The 17,496-nt window shown below is 42.1% G+C and overlaps 2 protein-coding genes and 1 pseudogene across 14 annotated transcripts in view; all 3 read left to right on the top strand.

Annotated features, from left to right (window-relative positions):
• Positions 1-9,170, top strand: part of ASB11 (ankyrin repeat and SOCS box containing 11) — a 28,654-nt gene extending 19,484 nt beyond the window's left edge. For 5 of the 11 annotated variants that reach the window (XM_080653404.1, XM_080653409.1, XM_080653406.1 and 2 more), the window contains 4 exons: positions 1,672-1,806; positions 3,572-3,763; positions 6,973-7,133; positions 8,423-9,170. In XM_080653404.1, coding sequence (XP_080509530.1) covers positions 1,672-1,806; positions 3,572-3,763; positions 6,973-7,097 — 452 coding nt within the window. In that variant the 3' untranslated portion in view covers positions 7,098-7,133; positions 8,423-9,170. Of the gene's footprint in view, positions 1-1,671; positions 1,807-3,571; positions 3,764-6,972; positions 7,631-8,422 lie in introns of those variants that run through there. The other 6 variants (XM_080653401.1, XM_080653408.1, XM_080653405.1 and 3 more) reach the window with 2 other exon arrangements.
• Positions 9,171-9,400: 230 nt separating this feature from the next.
• On the top strand, positions 9,401-10,175 carry LOC308240419 (eukaryotic translation initiation factor 1-like; annotated as a pseudogene). Its single transcript has 2 exons — positions 9,401-9,489; positions 9,912-10,175. The product of its transcript is annotated as a eukaryotic translation initiation factor 1-like (transcript).
• Positions 10,176-12,362: 2,187 nt separating this feature from the next.
• The window catches only part of ASB9 (ankyrin repeat and SOCS box containing 9), a 38,517-nt gene continuing 33,383 nt past the window's right edge, over positions 12,363-17,496 (top strand). Inside the window, exon 1 of one of the 2 annotated variants that reach the window (XM_080653394.1) lies at positions 12,363-13,667. The gene's annotated coding sequence lies outside the window, so the exon portion shown is untranslated. The remainder of the gene's footprint in view (positions 13,668-17,496) is intronic. The other variant, XM_080653399.1, reaches the window with a different exon arrangement.

The following is a 17,496-nucleotide window of genomic DNA, read 5'->3' as shown; positions in this document are numbered from 1 at the left end:
GGAGGGTATAAGGGGGAGTAAATGGTGATGGACAGAGACTTGACTTGTGGTGAGCACACAATACAGTGTACAGATGATGTGTTGTGGAATTGTGCACCTGAAACCTATATAATTTTGTTAACCAGTGTCACCCCAGTAAATTCAATAGAAGACCCAAATCTCAAATCTCATTGTATCTATGGTTTTGATGTCCTATATATATTTAATAAACAGTTATTTATTAATAACTGATGATGGCCCTTTCACAAACTTTAAGTAAGTTCTTTAAGTTGTAGGGAAATAGTCTATTTTGGAAATGATATAAAAGTCTTTAAAACTTTTAAATATTGATTTGAAGTAAAAATTAATCTATTATTTACATTTCATCTAAACATTTAAAAATAGATTACTATTGGGAATGATTTGAATTACTTAAATAATTCTGCAGTGCTTAAATGGTTACATATGTTGTGTTTGGTATCTATGTCTCTACATATTTTTTCCTGTATCATAAAAGCATGTTAGAGACCAATGTCCACAGAATGGAAGGATGAATTGCAAGTTCACTATTTTAGATATTGTTACAGTAGTGATAATCATTTTACTTTTATGTACTTTATTCATTTTTTAAAACTTCCTGAGAATACTTAAATGTAACTCGAACTAGGATCAGTTTCTTCTGCAAAAAAAAAGGATAGAATTATTCAACAATATTTATTAAATATCCTGTATTTATCAGCCAGGTTTAGGTACTGATTAGATATTATTTATAGATTCTTAACAGCTTTAAACCTCTATGAACAAGCTTGGTCAGTCTGGGACAATACTTTGACATATTGATGTTATCATCCAGGCATAATATTTACTTATGTGAACAAGTAAATAGTTTCAATCCACAGAATCCTTATCTGTACATTTTTAATGCATATTTATACATAACTCAGAATTTGTGATAAATCAAGCAGGTTTGAGGCGAAACTTTTATGTTATCTCTAAAGAAAAGCTTGGTTCAGTTAATCAGCAATGATAAAATTTTTTTAAAGGAAATGTTTAAATCTTCATAGAGAAAAAACATTTGCTCCTGAAAAAATCATTCATATGCTGCAAATTAACCATGTTATCAGTTCATTGAGCAAACTCTCTTAGGAGAATACTTGTACAAAGTTCTTGCTAGTCATTGGATTTGGAAGTATATTTAAATTAATTCTCATAGGTATCTTCCAGGTTAACCAAAATAAGGAGCTTTTACTACATGGTGCAATCATACCCAACCTTGCATGCATGGGTGAAGAAGTGAATGAGAGATTTGTAATGGAGAGGGATCAGGTCTTGGCCTTGGATTTGAGCCCTGGCTTTTCAGGGTAAGAATAGGATGAGTCATTTACCCCTCTGGGTCTTGTAGCCTCTATTTGTAAACTGCTGGCTTCATTCCAGAGGATTTCAGCTCTGCTCCTTGGTTTACTCGGACCTACCTCAAAGGCTGCAAAGAGGAATTAAATGGGGGAAACATAGGCATGCTTCCCTTTCTAATAGTTTAGTTTTGGAGGTTTCTAAGATCTTCAAAATTTTTTCTGCTTAAAGAAATCTGTTATTTCTAAAGCCCATTCCAGATAAACAATCCTTTAATTCTGTGGATAGTCAATATATGTATATATTTTTTACTTGAGTTAGGTTTATCTTATATTCCACCAGGTCATAGAGAGTGCATGGAGATTCTGCTGGCAAATAACGTGAATATTGATCAGGAAGTGCCTCAGCTCGGAACTCCCCTGTATGTGGCCTGCACCCACCAAAGGGTAGATTGTGTGAAGAAACTTCTAGAATTAGGTAACTTTCAGAAATCTTGTCATGAAAAGAACCCATTAACCTTGTTGGTTTCCCGTGGACTTCCAAGACAAAGTTCTTGTCAGACTGGACAAAATCTGGCAGCATTTGATGTTTGCATGCTTAAAACAGAACTTCTCCAGAGAACGAGTATCTGTGTTCTTTAGTTCTGCTTCCTCTGATATTTGTTCTGTTTAATTGGTATGGGTCTCCTTGGTGGTCTCAAGAGAGTACAAGAGTCTTTTCCCCGTTTAAGTCCCAGGGGGAAAAGCAATTGTATTTCATTGGCTCTTTCTGAGTCACATACCCTTGTCTGAACCAATCATGACAACATTTATTGGCTTAGCCCTAGATTTCAGTCTACACTGCAGTTGCTGGGCTTCATTTGTAACACATGAACTAGGAATCACGAGGATGGTTCTCCCGGGGAAATCTAAGTGTGGTTACCATGAAGATTCTGGACAGTAAAAACAACAGACATTTGCCATAGACTACTTATGATCTATCCTGCTTATTTAGTGATTTGTAAAAAATATGTTTTTATTGACTTTTTTTAGAGAGAGAAGAAGGGGGAGGAAGGGAGGGAGGAAGGAAGGGAGGGGAGAGAGAGAGAGAGAGAGAGAGAGAGAGAGAGAGAGAGAGAGAGAGAGAGATTGAGAGAGAAACATCAATCAGTTGCCTCCTGTATGCACCCTGATCTGTGATCAAACCTGCAACCTGGGCATGTGCTCTGACCAGGAATCAATCTGGTGACCTTTCTGTGCCTGGGATGATGCTTAACCACTGAGCAACACCATCCTGGGCTAATAATGATTTTTTAATTCTCACCCAAGAATATGGTTATTTGTTTTAGAAAGAGAGAGAGAGAGGAAGGGAGAAAGAGAGAAACATTGATAGATCAGTTGCCTTCCCTTTTCGCCCTGACTGGTGATCTTTCAGTAGCCTTCCCTTTCACCAACTGAGCCACCTGAGGCAGTAATATTTTTAAATCTAAAAGGCATGTGCAGAAACTGAGAGTCTAGGGAAAAGTAAAATGTCTTGAAACTATTATTTGTTTAAAGATTTCCCAAACTTAGCCATTGACACAAAGGTGAAAATTGTAGTAAGAGCCTTTAAATAAGAATTTTTCTCCCCAAGATTTTTCGTGTTTTCTTTTTATCTGCCATCATATACTACTCCCTATAGTAGTTCAGAAATATTATTTGTGAATTCTGAATAATATAATTACTAGATAAACTTAGCTTTGTTCTCTGCCAAAAAGAAAATAATTACATGTAAAAGGAGCTTCAAATATTTAATTTTGTATGCCACAAAGTTCATATGGGAGAGCAAGTAAAGTATTTTAAATGACTAAAAATTTTTTTATTCACTTTTATCATCGAAGTATTTTTAAATACATTTTATTGATTTCAGAGAGGGAGAGAGAGATAGAGACATCAGTGATGAGAGAGAATCATTGATCGGCTGCCTCCTACACACCCCCTACTGGGAATCAAGCCACAACCTGGGCACTGGGAATTTAACCATGACCTCCTAGTTCATAGGTTGACATTCAACCACTGAGCCACACTGGCTGGGCTCTTCAAAATATTTTGAAACAGTCTTAATAGGCATTGCTGAGGTTCTAGGCTTATGTCACATTTTCAAATATTTGTCAAACTGTCATGACATTTAAGATGGCTTTATCTATACAGCTACTATATTTTAGGCTCATTGTGTTTCTACATTTAACATTTATTGTTGAATCGTGGCCATCTGCTTTGTTAAGGAGCCAGTGTTGACCATGGCCAATGGCTGGACACCCCTCTCCATGCTGCAGCGAAGCAGTCCAGCGTGGAAGTCATCCACCTGCTGATAGACTATGGGGCTAACCTGAAGTGCAGAAATGCTCAGGGAAAAAGTGCACTTGATCTGGCGGCCCCGAAAAGCAGAGTGGAGCAGGCGCTCCTGCTCTGGGAAGGTAAGGGATGGCTGGGTGTCCATTTCCCTTCCTTAAGTGCATCTGCTCTCTCTCCTTTCTAGCTTGCCTCTAGGCTTTCTTACCTTTTCCCTCTTCTCTTTTTAATTGGATGTGACATGTAGGAGGTGGAAAGTTCTAGCAACACTGAGGTGGGATTTTATATGCTGTATGTATTCACTTATAACCAAAGGGCATTTACATACAACTGATATATTGTTTTGTATTTTCCATAGCAAGAAACTGAGAGAGAGAGAGAGAGAGAGAGAGAGAGAGAGAGAGAGAGAGAGAGAGAGAGAGAGATTGAGAGATTGAGAGAGAGAGACAAGAGAAAAGAGAGAGAAACATTGATCTGTTGCTTTCCATCTATATGTGCCCTGACCGGGATATAACCTACAACCCAGGTATGTGCCCTGACTGGGAATCAAGGCAGCTACCTTTCAGTGCACCGGAGGATGCTCCAACCAACTGAGCCACTCTGGCCAGGCTAAAGACATCTTTATTGATAGAGTCAGGTTACAAAGTAATGGGATGTTACAAATGCCCCTGTATAACTAGTATTCCAGCGCAAAGCTCATTCATCCTACTCAACCATATTTTGGACTCTCATTAGTTTACTTGCCCTTAGAACTCACAGCTGCTTAATGTCATAGGCATGATGACTCCATGAGACTCCATGAGACAAAGGTTCAGGTTATAATGGGGTCTTAATGAGTTGGGTCCTTTCTCCTGATCTTCTATTGAGCTAGGATCCTTGTGAAAATGGGGGGCCCTCCAAGTGTGAGTTAGGACACAGACAGCACTACCTTCTGGGAAGCTAGAGCCAGACAATACAGGAGGACCCTTAGTTCCAGGCCCCCCACGTATCTCCTGATACTGCATCTGTGACCATATAGGCTGGGTTTCCTGCTGACATCCTCTTGGCTGTTTTCCCTTGCTCTGCAGTTCTGTCTCAGGATCTTGCATGCCCAGTGCTTCTGTTTGCATTTTCTCTTTAGCTCATATCCATTAGCACATGTGGTACATGAATAAAGCAAATTCCCTTTAGACCACATGCCTCATTTCTAACTTGCCTCTGGTTAGCCTCATTCTTTATTATTATTATTATTATTATTATTATTATTATTATTATTATTGTTCAAAGTATTACGTATGTCTCCTTTTTCCCTATCCACCCCTCCCTGGCCACTCCCACCCCCCAGGACAAGCCCCCACTGGCCCAGTGTCCCTGCCCATTGGTTATGCTAATATACATGCATACAAGTCCTTTGGTTGATCTCTTACCCCCCTCCCCTGCCTTCCCTCTGAGGTTGGGATGGTCTGTTTGGTGATTCTTTGTCTCTGGATCTATTTTTGTTCATCAGTTTATGCTGATCATTCCAACTGGCTTATTTTGCTTAGCATAATGCCCTCCAGGTCCATCCATGCTGTTGAAAATGGTAAAAGTTCCTTCTTTTTTATAGCAACATAGTATTCCATTGTGTAGATGTACCACAGTTTTTTAATCTACTCATCTGCTTATGGGCACTTAGGCTGTTTCCAAATCTTAGCTATTGTAAATTGTGCTGCTATGAACATAGGGGTGCATATATCCTTTCTGATTGATGTTTCTGATTTCTTGGGATATATTCCTAGAAGTGGGATTACTGGGTCAAATGGAAGTTCCATTTTTAACTTTTTGAGGAAAGTCCATACTGTTTTCCACAGTGGCTGCACCAGTCTGCATTCCCACCAGCAGTGCACAAGGGTTCCTTTTTCTCCACATCCTCACCAGCACTTGTTTGTTTATTTGTTGATGACAGCCATTCTGACAGGTGTGAGGTAATACCTCATTGTTGTTTTAATTTGCACCTCTCTGATGATTAGTGACTTTGAGCATTTTTTTTCATGTCTCTTGGCCATCTGTATGTCCCCTTTAGAAAAATTTCTATATACGTCCTTCACCCATTTTTTGATTGGATTGTTTATCTTCCTTTTGTTAAGTTGTATGAGCTCTCTGTAGATTTTGGAGATTAAACCCTTATTGGAGATAACATTGGCAAATATGTTTTCCCATGCAGTGGGCTTTCTTGTTATTTTGTTGATGGTTCCTTTTGCTGGGCAGGGATCTTTTTTTTATTCCAGATGAATTTTTGGAGAGTTTTTTCTAGTCAGGGGTGGGCAAACTTTTTGACTCGAGGGCCACAATGGGTTCTTAAACTGGACCGGAGGGCCGGAACAAAAGCATGGATGGAGTGTTTGTGTGAACTAATATAAATTCAAAGTAAAGGAGCAGAGGGGAGAGCAAGAGAACCCTCTGCTCTTTCGGCTCCGCGGGCCGTATAGAACAGCCGAACGGGCCGTAGTTTGCCCACGGCTGTTCTAGGTCTTTGAAATATGCCATTGGTGTTTTAATGGGGATTTAATTGAATCTATAGATTGCTTTGGGTAGTATGAACATTTTAATTATGTTGATTATACCAATCCATGAACATGGTATATTCTTCCATTTGTTTATGTCTTCCTCTATCTCTTTTTTCAGTGTCTGTAGTTTTCTGAGTACAGATCTTTTACTTCCTTAGTTAAGTTTATTCCTAGGTATCAAATTTTTTTGTTGCAATGGTAAAGGGATTGTTTTTTTTTTTTTAGTTTCTCTTTCTGTGAGTTCATTATTGGTGTAGAAAAAAGCCATAGGTTTCTGGGTGTTAAATTTGTACATTGCCAAATTCATCTATTAAGTCTAGTAGTTTTTTGATGGACAATATCATATCATCTGCGAATAATGACAATTTTACTTATTCTTTTCCAATTTGGATGCCTTTCATTTCTTCTTGTCTGATTGCTATGGCTAGCACTTCCAAGTACTATGTCCAACAGGAGTGGTGAAAGTGGGCATCCCTGTCTTGTTCCTGTTCTTATGGGAAATGGTTTTAGTTTTTGCCCATTGAGTATGATGTTGGCTGTTGGTTTGTCATATTAGTTAGCCTCACTCTTAAATATCAGTAATATAATTACCATTGGAGGTTCAACTTAAAGAAACATGACCCCGTCTAAGGGAAAAAACAGAATCCTGGGTGTATTGAGGGTTTGCACCTCACTTTCTAATTCCTATGCAGATACAGCTTCCCCTAATCTTTTAGAAAGTTTCAGCCTCTTCCAGTCTTCTGGTCTCCCCTTCACTCAACCCTGGCCATACTAGCACGGAGTTCACACCACTTTAATTTCTTCCTTAGGCCCACCTGCTCTTTCCCAGCTCTGTCGCCTGTGTATCCGAAAATGCTTGGGTCGAGCATGTCATCAAAGCATCCACAAGCTACATCTACCGGAGCCACTGCAAAGATTCCTCCTCTACCAGTAGTCCCAACTCTCCATGGAAGGTCTTGGAAATAATCAGGTAGTTGCCTGCTGTACGCAGGGTACTTAGTGTAGATGCCCAAAAGCTAACCTCTCAGTCTCTTGAAATGAGTTAAGCCAGTTAGAGTAAGTCCCTGATGAATCAGAAACACGTAGGGAGTGGAAACTCGTGGTTAGTTTAATGTTCTCATTAACCAAGGGGCAATCAGAAACCTTCATTTTTACCACTTGTTGTAGAAACTTAAAAAAAAACAACTATAAAGTAGAGTGAAAATAGTAAGCTATTTTTGAAATCTCATGATCTTCAATTATCTAAGGGTCAACATTCTGAGTAAAATGTAGATACATGTAAATCAGGTTGAATAAGATTGTGATGAATGTGAATATTATAAAATGTGTTCCTCTTGATTTAGTTCCTCACTCTTTCCCCCTTTCTTTCCTTCTATGAATAAATCTCTGCTATAATTTTGATTTTCTTGCCTTTTTAAATTCATTGGGGTGACATTGGTTAATAAAATTATATAGTTTTCAAGTGTATAATTCTAGGATACATTATCTGTATATGCATTGTGTACCCACCACTCAAAAATCAAATCTTTTTCCATCACCATATATTTGACCCCCTTTACCCTTTATGACCACCTACCCTCTTCCCTCTGGTAATCACCATACTGTTACCTGTGACTATGAGTTTTTGTGTAGTGGTTGGCATAGCTGCCTTCCTTGCCTTTTTTTTACAGATAAAAAAGAGGAATACTTTAAAAACACCACAGTTAATCAAGGCTCCCAGTTTTGGAGCTCCTGGTTGATAAGAGAGTTTTTGGAAGATATTAGCTCACCTGGAGGTTGAGGGTCTGTTTCCCATCACTTTTGATTCTGTTATGTGAGGTAGACAGTTCTAGGATCCAGCAACACCAAGTGTTCCCACTACCTGAACCCACAGGCATGGTCTGATGCATGTTTCAACCCAAGCTTCCATCAGTTTCAAGAGTACCAGGGTTTTTGAAATAATTACAGGTTGATGCCAGTCACCAAGATGGGCTCATTTGTGGGTCAATATTATTTCTATAAGTAGGGGCCCAAAATAAACAAAATGGTATACTCAGAAATAGCTTTCCTCTTCCCTTTTCTCTTCTTCTCCCTCTCCTTTTTCTTCTTCCCAACCTCTTCCCCTCATCCCTTTTGTGAATTTAAAACATGAAAATTGGATAGACTTTAATTATTGTAAGTACTCCTATTATGGTTCAGTGATACTAGTATTAGTTTCTAAACAGAAAAATTTCTCTTCGACAATCCTAAGATTTTTCCCAAACATGTCTTTTCCCCCAGTTTTTCTAGACCACTGATTCTCAACTGGGGACAATTTGCCCTACTTTTACCCAGCCTCAAGGACATTTGGCAAAGTCTGGAGACATTTTTGGTTGTAACATCTGGGGGAGGGATACGACTGACATCTAGTGGATAGAGGTTGGAGATGCAGCTGATCATCCTACAAGGCACAGGACAGCTCTCCACAGCAGAGAATTATCAGGTCCAAAACGTTAGCAGTGCTGAGGTTGAGAAGCACTGCTCTACACGCATGCTACTCAGTACAGAAGCCATTAGCTACATGTGCCTACTAAGCAGTTGGAATATAGCTAGGCTGAATGGAGAAGTGCTGTGAGTATAAAATACACACCATGTTTTGAAGATTCAGTAGAAATAAAAAGAATGTGAAATATTTTATTAATGATTTTGATCTTGATTACACATTGAAATGATATTTTGAATATATTAGCTTAAATAAAATTCATCATTAAAATTATTTCCACTTATTTTTACTTTTTAAATGTGACTACAATAAAAATTTAAATTACACATGTCATTAGCATCATATTCCTGTTAGTACTGTTCTAGACCATTTTCCTCATTTTGATGACTTTGGAATATGAAGTAAGTTAATCTTGATTAATTAATTATTTGGGGAAATATTAATTCTTATTTTACATCATATTTCAAAAACAAATCTCATTTTTTAAATGTTAAAAAATTAAAAATGATGCTATGAAATACTAGAATAAAATGTTCATGAATATGCATGAAAGGGATGGTCCTTTCTAAGCATAATATCGAAAGGAGAAACTTTAAAGGAAAATACTGATAAATTAAAATACATATCAGCCCCAGTCACTGAGTTACCTGTCAAAGACTCAGCACCTTGAGCCCCCTCGCTTTCTGATGCTCTGTCCCAGACACCTGCCTTCTCCCTCAGCAGCCTTCCGAAGGCCAAGGCCAACCATTTCCACAAAGGAAAAGGAATCCTATTGTATGTCCACTATCCACAACCTCCACTCTTTTGACCCCTTTGCTGATGCAAGTAAGGGTGATGATCTGCTTCCTGCTGGAACTGAGGATTGATTATATCCATACTAGAGGCCCGATGCATGAAATTTGTGCACGGGTAGGGTCCCTAGGCCTGGCTGGCAATCAGGGCCAATTTGTGGGGTGACTGGCAGGGCGATCAGGGGGCCCCCGCTGGCACCCGCCTTGGCCGGCCTGGCACTGCCTGCTTACTGGCCCCACAACCGCTGCCAGTCACCTCCCTCTGCAGGAGGCGACTGGTAGGGCAATTGAGGGGCGGTGCCAGCCCACTCGCTGCCCGGCCCTGCCACCCAATCACTCCGCTGCTGCGATTGGGGGGGCCTCCCACTGGCACCTGCCTTGGCTGGCCTGGGGCCTGTGGGCTGGGGGCAGCTCCTGCTTTGAGCGTCTGCCCCCTGGTGGTCAGTGCACATCATACCAACTGGTCATTCTGCCGTTTAGTTGATTTGCATATTAGGCTTTTATTATGTAGGATAAGAATTCAACAGAGGAGCAGCAGGGAGACCCTTACTACTGTCCAAGGGATTGCTGCTGCTGATGATGATAAAAAGAAACTAGTGAAGGCTTTTAAGAAGAAATTTGCTTGCAATGGTGTATTTGAACATCCAGAATATATGGAGAAATAATTCAGCTACAGGGTGACCACCACAAGAATAAATGCTGGTTTCTCATAGAGACTGGACTGGCTAAGGATAACCAGCTGAAGGTTCACAGGTTTTAAGTGCTTTTGGCTCACTGAAGCTAAAGTGAGGATTTCCTTGCAATGAGTAGAATTTCCTTTCTGTCCATTGTCACAACTTTAAAAACTTCACAGCTTGTAAAATGTAAGCATTTGGGTTCTGCTTTTAACTTGGACTAGTGTAATTCCTTCATGCAATAAACTGAGAAGAGCCAAAAAATAAATAAAATACATATTATAGAATATTCAGGAATTAGAGGCTTTGTACCTTCAAAGTGTTATCCTGAGGGCATTTTTTTTAGTCAACCTGTTTCTTGCTGAATGTCTGAGCTCTGTGTTAAGTCCCAAGGTGTCATAGGATATTCAGTCTATCTGTGACCCCAATGAACTACAGAATCCTTCTGTTCCATCCACTTCCTGAATCTGCAGACCATGGATCTCACAAATCATGTGTATGGACCTCCCAACTCTGGTAGGTGTGTGTGTCTGTATGTGTGTATATGTGTCTGTGTGTGTGAAGTAGGACACTCCAATCCTGAACTGAGTCTCAAGAGACCACTTACCAGAACTGATTCTCTGGTTCCAGAAATATGTGGAAGCAGAACAGGTCCTAGTGCCTATTTCTCATTGTGCTGCAGTCAGTGTTTTACGATTTATGAATTTAGAGATTGGTCAGGAGGCAGTCTTTAATTTCACTTTAAAACCTACATCCATCAAGCTAGAATTAGACCATCAGAGGAATCATCTGGTTTATGTGAGGTTATATGGCTTTCTTTGGGGGTTTCTAACACAATAGAGATTATTTCCTTTTTCACAGGATGTGGAATGTTTTATTCCACAAATGGTGCACTTTTTTTTTTACAATTTCCATCATATTTGAAGTGCTATAGGCTAACTTCTCAAGCCATTCAACACGTTTTTACTCAGCATCAATTATATGCCAGACACTCTTTGAGGCTGTAAAAAGGATAGTTTATGTGTTAGTAGAGGCAACAGGAAATAAGCAACATGTACATAAATATCATCATTTCAGAACTGATAAGAAAAATAAAGCATATTGAGGTAAAGAGTAATAGGGAGAGCTACTATTTTTAGATAATGTAATTAGGCAAAGACCCTGGTGGGGTGACTTCATTTAAAAAGAACTATTCAGCCGAAACTGGTTTGGCTCAGTGGATAGAGCGTCGGCCTGTGGACTGAAGGGTCCCAGGTTTGATTCCGGTCAAGGGCATGTACCTTGGTTGTGGGCACATCCCCAGTAGGAGGTGTGCAGGAGGCAGCTGATCGATGTTTCTCTCTCATCGATGTTTCTAACTCTCTATCCCTCTCCCTTCCTCTCTGTAAAAAATCAATAAAATATATTTTTTAAAAAAAGAGAACTATTCATGTATATATCTAATATTAATTTTTACTATTAAAATTTTAGTGACTTTTTTCAGTACATCGTGGTATTGTTTTATTTTTTGTTTCTTTGCCTGATTTAATATAGCAATCCTATTATGAAAGTATTTTTGATTTCTGGTTTTCCGACAAACCATATTGCAATGATTTTCTAAGTTTCAAGTCCTTTGAACTATCCTTTGCAATGATTGTATCATTATTTTTAGGTATTTACATATTGCTGGATACTTACATTGTTTTTAATTTCTTGCTATTATAAATGACAGTAGCAGGAACTTTGTATTTTTTTAAGAAATGTTTTTAAATGTTTTAAGTATTGTAACTGAAAACGTGAGTTCGGCTGGCCACAATGAGAGCCAACCTCATAAGACAGGTGCTGGTGCACAAAATGGTGGACTCTTGTCTCAAAGACCATTTCCCCTTCCTGCTCAAGGCTGCTATTCTTACAGGGATAGGGAAGGGTGAGTTTTTTTTCCTATCCAATCATCTTTCTAGCTTTTGTGGGGGGGGGGGGGGGGCTGCAGCCCTGTCCATTCATCTTTCTAGCGTTTGATTTACTGAGTGTAAGAATCCGCCCCCTGCGCCATCTTGCCCAGTTGAGGAGGCTTCCGAGGATCTCTGTGGGTCTACAACAGCATGGCGGGGGGTGGGGGGGGTGGGGGGGAGGGGACTGCTAGGGCCCTGACCAATCATCTTTCTAGCTTTTGGCGGGCTGCAGACCTGTCCATCTTTCTAGCTTTTGATTTGCTGAGTGTAAGAATCCGCCCCCTGCGCCATCTTGCCCAGTTGAGGAGGCTTCCGAGGATCGCTGTGGGTCTACAGCAGCATGGGGGGGCGGGGTGCTAGGGCCCTGTCCAATCATCTTTCTAGTTTTTGATGCGCTGGGTATAAGAGCTGCCATCTCGGTCAGTTGAAGAGACTCCCAAGGCTCCCTACCAGTCTACAGCAGGGGGTGGGGGGCAGGAGGGAGGGAGGGGCAGGAGGGAGGGAGGGGAGCTGCTGGGTCCTGTCCACTCAACTTTCTAGCTTTTGGCGGGCTGAGTCCCTGTCCAATCATTTTTTGGGGGGCGTGCTGCGTGTAAGAACCGCCCCCCAGCGCCATCTTGGTCAGTTGAGGAGACTCCCAGAGGCTCCCTGCCGGTCTAGGGTGGGTCCTGTCCAATCATCTTCCTAGCTTTTGGCGGGCTGCAAACCTGTCCATTCATCTTTCTAGCGTTTGATTTACTGAGTGTAAGAATCCGCCCCCTGCGCCATCTTGCCCAGTTGAGGAGGCTTCTGAGGATCTCTGTGGGTCTACAACAGCATGGGGGGGGGGGGGGCTGCTAGGGCCCTGACCAATCATCTTCCTAGCTTTTGGCGGGCTGCAGCCCTGTCCATTCATCATTCTAGCTTTTGATTTGCTGAGTATAAGAATCCGCCCCCTGCGCCATCTTGCCCAGTTGAGGAGGCTTCCGAGGATCGCTGTGGGTCTACAGCAGCATGGGGGGGCGGGGTGCTAGGGCCCTGTCCAATCATCTTTCTAGCTTTTGATGCGCTGGGTATAAGAGCTGCCCCCTGTGCCATCTCGGTCAGTTGAAGAGACTCCCAAGGCTCCCTACCAGTCTACAGTAGGGGGTGGGGGAGGAGTGGTGGGGGGCAGGAGGGAGGGAGAGGGGCTGCTGGGTCCTGTGCACTCACCTTTCTAGCTTTTGGCGGGCTGAGTCCCTGTCCAATCATTTTTTTGGGGGGCATGCTGGGTGTAAGAACCGCCCCCCAGCGCCATCTTGGTCAGTTGAGGAGACTCCCAGAGGCTCCCTGCCGGTCTAGGGTGGGTCCTGTCCGATCATCTTTCTAGCTCTTGGAGGTCCGGGGCCCTGTCCAATCATCTTCTAACTCTTGGTGCACTGGGTGTAAGAACCACCCCCTGCACCATCTTTGTCAGTAGGGGAGTCTCCCTGCTGTTCTAGAGCGGCAGGAACGGAGGCTGCAGGACCCCCGGCAGGAAGCCTGAAGTTGCTGCTGTCCTCGGCCCATCTCCCAACGCTGGACACGGTGCCCGCACATCTGAGGGAGCCAGTTGGAGTCCACGGGGCGCCTCTGGATCCCAGTGTGCCCGAGTCCTCTGCACAGCCCACACGCGGACGAAGCGGCCAGGTAGGCCTGCGCTCTGACGGCTGCCATGGCAATACTGTTTCTTAGAAAGTATTTAAAGTGGTATTTACTGATTAAGAAGATGATTTAAAATAATGGTTTAAAAAGCATTTTATATATACACAAAATGAGTCACTTTAAGGGAAATTGTGTGTTTTTTTTTTCCTGTTTCCTTTCCCTTAATTAAGTAATTTTTAAAATTTCTTTATTGATTAAGGTGTTACATATGTGTCCTTATTCCCCCACTCCCCCTTTATCCTCCCCACTCATGCCCTCACCCCCCTGTTGTCTGTGTCCATTGGTTAGGCTTCTATGCATGCATACAAGTCCTTTGGTTGATCTCTCCCCGTTTTCCCCCTCTCCCCTGCTTTCCCTCCCCTCCCTTGTTTTCCCTCTGAGGTTTGACGGTCTGATAGATGTTTCTCTGTCTCTGGATCTGTTTTTGTTCATCAGTTTATGTTGTTCATTATATTCCATAGATGAGTGAGATCATGTGATATTTTTCTTTCTCTGACTGGCTTATTTCACTTAGCATAATGCTCTCCAGGTCCATCCATGCTGTTGCCAATGGTAGGAACTCCTTTTTTACCACAGCGTAGTATTCCATTGTGTAGATGTACCACAGTTTTTCAATCCACTCATCTGCTGATGGGCATTTAGGCTGTTTCCAAATCTTAGCTATGGTGAATTGTGCTGCTATGAACATAGGGGTGCATATATCCTTTCTGATTCGTGTTTCTAGTTTCTTGGGATATATTCCTAGAAGTGGGATTACTGGGTCAAATGGGAGTTCCATTTTTAGTTTTTTGAGGAAACTCCATACTGTTCTCCACAGTGGCTGCACCAGTCTGCATTCCCACCAGCAGTGCACGAGGGTTCCTTTTTATCCGCATCCTCACCAACACTTGTCGTTTGTTGATTTGTTGATGATAGCCATTCTGACAGGTGTGAGATAGTACCTCGTTTTGATTTGCATCTCTCGGATAATTAGTGACTTTGAGCATGTTTTCATATGTTTCTTGGCCTTCCTTTTGTCTTCTTTTGAAAAGTGTCTATTTAGGTCCATTGCCCATTTATTTATTTATTTATTTATTTATTTATTTTTTAAATTATTTTTTTAAATAAATCTTTATTCAGATTATTACAATTGTTTCTCCTTTTTCCCCCCATAGCTCCCCTCCACCCAGTTCCCACCCCACCTTCGGCCCTTACCTCCCCCCCACTGTCCTCATCCATAGGTGTATGATTTTTGTCCAGTCTCTTCCTGCACCCCCATACCCCTTTCCCCCTGAGAATTATCAGTCCACTCCCTTTCTATGCCCTTGATTCTATTATATTCACCAGATTATTCTGTTCCTCAGGTTTTTAATTCACTTGATTTTTAGGTTCACTTGTTGATAGATATGTATTTGTTGTTCATAATTTTTATCTTTACTTTTTTCTTCTTCCTCTTCTTTAAGAATACCTTTCAGCATTTCATATAATACTGGTTTGGTGGTGATGAACTCCTTTAGCTTTTTCTTATCTGTGAAGCTCTTTATCTGCCCTTCAATTCTGAATGATAGCTTTGCTGGGTAGAGTAATCTTGGTTGTAGGTTCTTGCTATTCATCACTTTGAAAATTTCTTGCCACTCCCGTCTGGCCTGCATAGTTTCTGTTGAGAAATCAGCTGACAGTCGTATGGGTGCTCCCTTATAGGTAATTAACTGTTTTTCTCTTGCTGCTTTTAATATTCTCTCTTTGTCTTTTGCTCTTGGCATTTTAATTATGATGTGTCTTGGTGTGGTCCTCTTTGGGTTCCTTTTGTTTGGGGTTCTGTGTACTTCCTGGACTTGTAAGTCTATTTCTTTCACCAGGTGGGGTAAGTTTTCGGTGATTATTTCTTCAAATAGGTTTTCAGTATCTTGCTCTCTCTCTTCTTCTGGCACCCCCATAATTCTGATGTTGGTATGCTTGAAGTTGTCCCAGAGTCTTCTTACACTATCTTCAACTTTTTGGAATTTTTTTGCTTTTTGTTTTTTCGGTTGAGTGTTTTTTGCTTCTTTGTATTTCAATTCTTTGACTCGATTCTTGTGTTCCTCTAGTCTGTTGTTGGGTCTCTGTATAATATTTTTTATTTCAGTCAGTGTATGTTTAATTTCTAGTTGGTCCTTTTTCATATCTTCGAGGGTCTCGTTATATTTATCGGCCTTTTCTAGGATATTCTTGAAAAGCCTTATAACCGTGGTTTTGAATTCTATATCCAGTCGTTTGTTTTCCTCCATTTCTTTTGTTTGTGATCTGTTTCTTTGACGCCGCATTTTCATTGCTTCCCTGAGTTGGTAAGGTAGATTTGTGTGCTAGGTTTCCTATATGGCCCAGTGGGTTGGCCTCCCCAGTTAACCTGAGGTGGACACTCTTGGTGCACCCCTTTGTGGACTGTGTGTACAGCCTTGTTGTAGTTAAGTCTTTATTGTTGTTGGTATCACTGGGAGGAATTGACCTCCAGGCCAGTTGGCTCTAAGGATCAGCTGTGTCTATGCTGGGAGAAGTTCGGTGCTGGAGACAGCCTTATAGGATTAGACTTGCCAAATTGCAATAGCCTCTGTGCTCAGCTTGGATGGGGTGGAGTCTCAGGGCGGAGCAGACAGTCTTGGCTTCAGTCAGCCTTGCCCTTGTGTGCCCGCACCTCCAGACCTCTGCCTTCCCGGCTCCTGAGTCTCCGCCTGAGAGTCCAGATTCCCCCCACAAGAACGTGGGTCCCCAGGGGCTCGCCTGGAACTGGGGTTCAGTGCAGTCAGAACTGGGGCTCAGTGCAGTCAGGAGCTTCTGACTCCCTTCCACTAGGGAAAACCTGTGGCAACCTCTGCAGCCTTTGTGCACACTGGTAAGTGCACGCCTGCAGACCTCTGCCTTCCCCGGCTCCCGAGTCTCTGCTCGAGAGTCCAGATTCCCCCCCGTAAGAGCGCGGGTCCCCAGGGGCTCGCCTGGAACTGGGGTTCAGTGCAGTCAGAATTGGGGTTCAGTGTAGTCAGGAGCTTCGGACTCCCTTCTGCTAGGGAAAGCCTGTGGCAACCTCCCCAGCCTTTGTGCACACGGGCACATGTGCCTCCAGAACCCTGCCTGCCGGGGCTTCCCTGGGTCTCCCCCGGGTCTCTAAGTCTCCGGGTGCCTTTCTCTCTACCTGACAGTCCAGACTCCCCCTGTATGAGCCTGGGTGCATGGGGTTTCGCCCGGGACTGGGGTTCAGTGCAGTCAGAACTGGGGTTCAGTGCGGTCGGGGGCTTCCTTCCCCCTTCCGCCAGAGAAAGTCAGCCAGGCTCTCAGCCACCCTTCCTCTCTGCGCGCACAAAGACCCTTTGCCGTACTTCCAATTCTCTGTGAGCTTTTCTCTTCCCTTCTAGTTGTAGAATTTCCACTCAGCCAGCTTTCCTGTGGTTCTGGATGGTGTCCGTTCTGTCTTTTAGTTGTAGTTTTGAAATTGTGCGTGGCAGCACTTTAGGTGTTTACCTATGCCGCCATCTTGGTTTCTCCCATTGCCCATTTTTTTATTGGATCATTTATCTTCCTTTTATTGAGTTCTATGAGTTCCCTGTAAATGTTGGAGATTAAACCTTTATCAGTGATAACATTTGCAAATATGTTCTCCCATACAATGGGCTTTCTTGTTGTTTTGTTGATGGTTTCTTTTGCTGTGCAAAAGCTTTTTATTTTGATGTAGTCCCATTTGTTTATTTTCTCTTTAGTTTCCATCGCCCTAGGAGCAGTATTGGTGAAGAAACTGCTTCGGCATATGTCTGAGATTTCTCTGCCTGTGGATTCCTCTAGTATTTTTATGGTTTCCCGTCTTATG

Source organism: Plecotus auritus (assembly GCF_963455305.1).
Source record: "Plecotus auritus genome assembly, chromosome: X".
NCBI classification, from domain to species: Eukaryota; Metazoa; Chordata; class Mammalia; order Chiroptera; family Vespertilionidae; genus Plecotus; species Plecotus auritus.
This window is presented reverse-complemented; position numbering and strand designations above follow the sequence as displayed.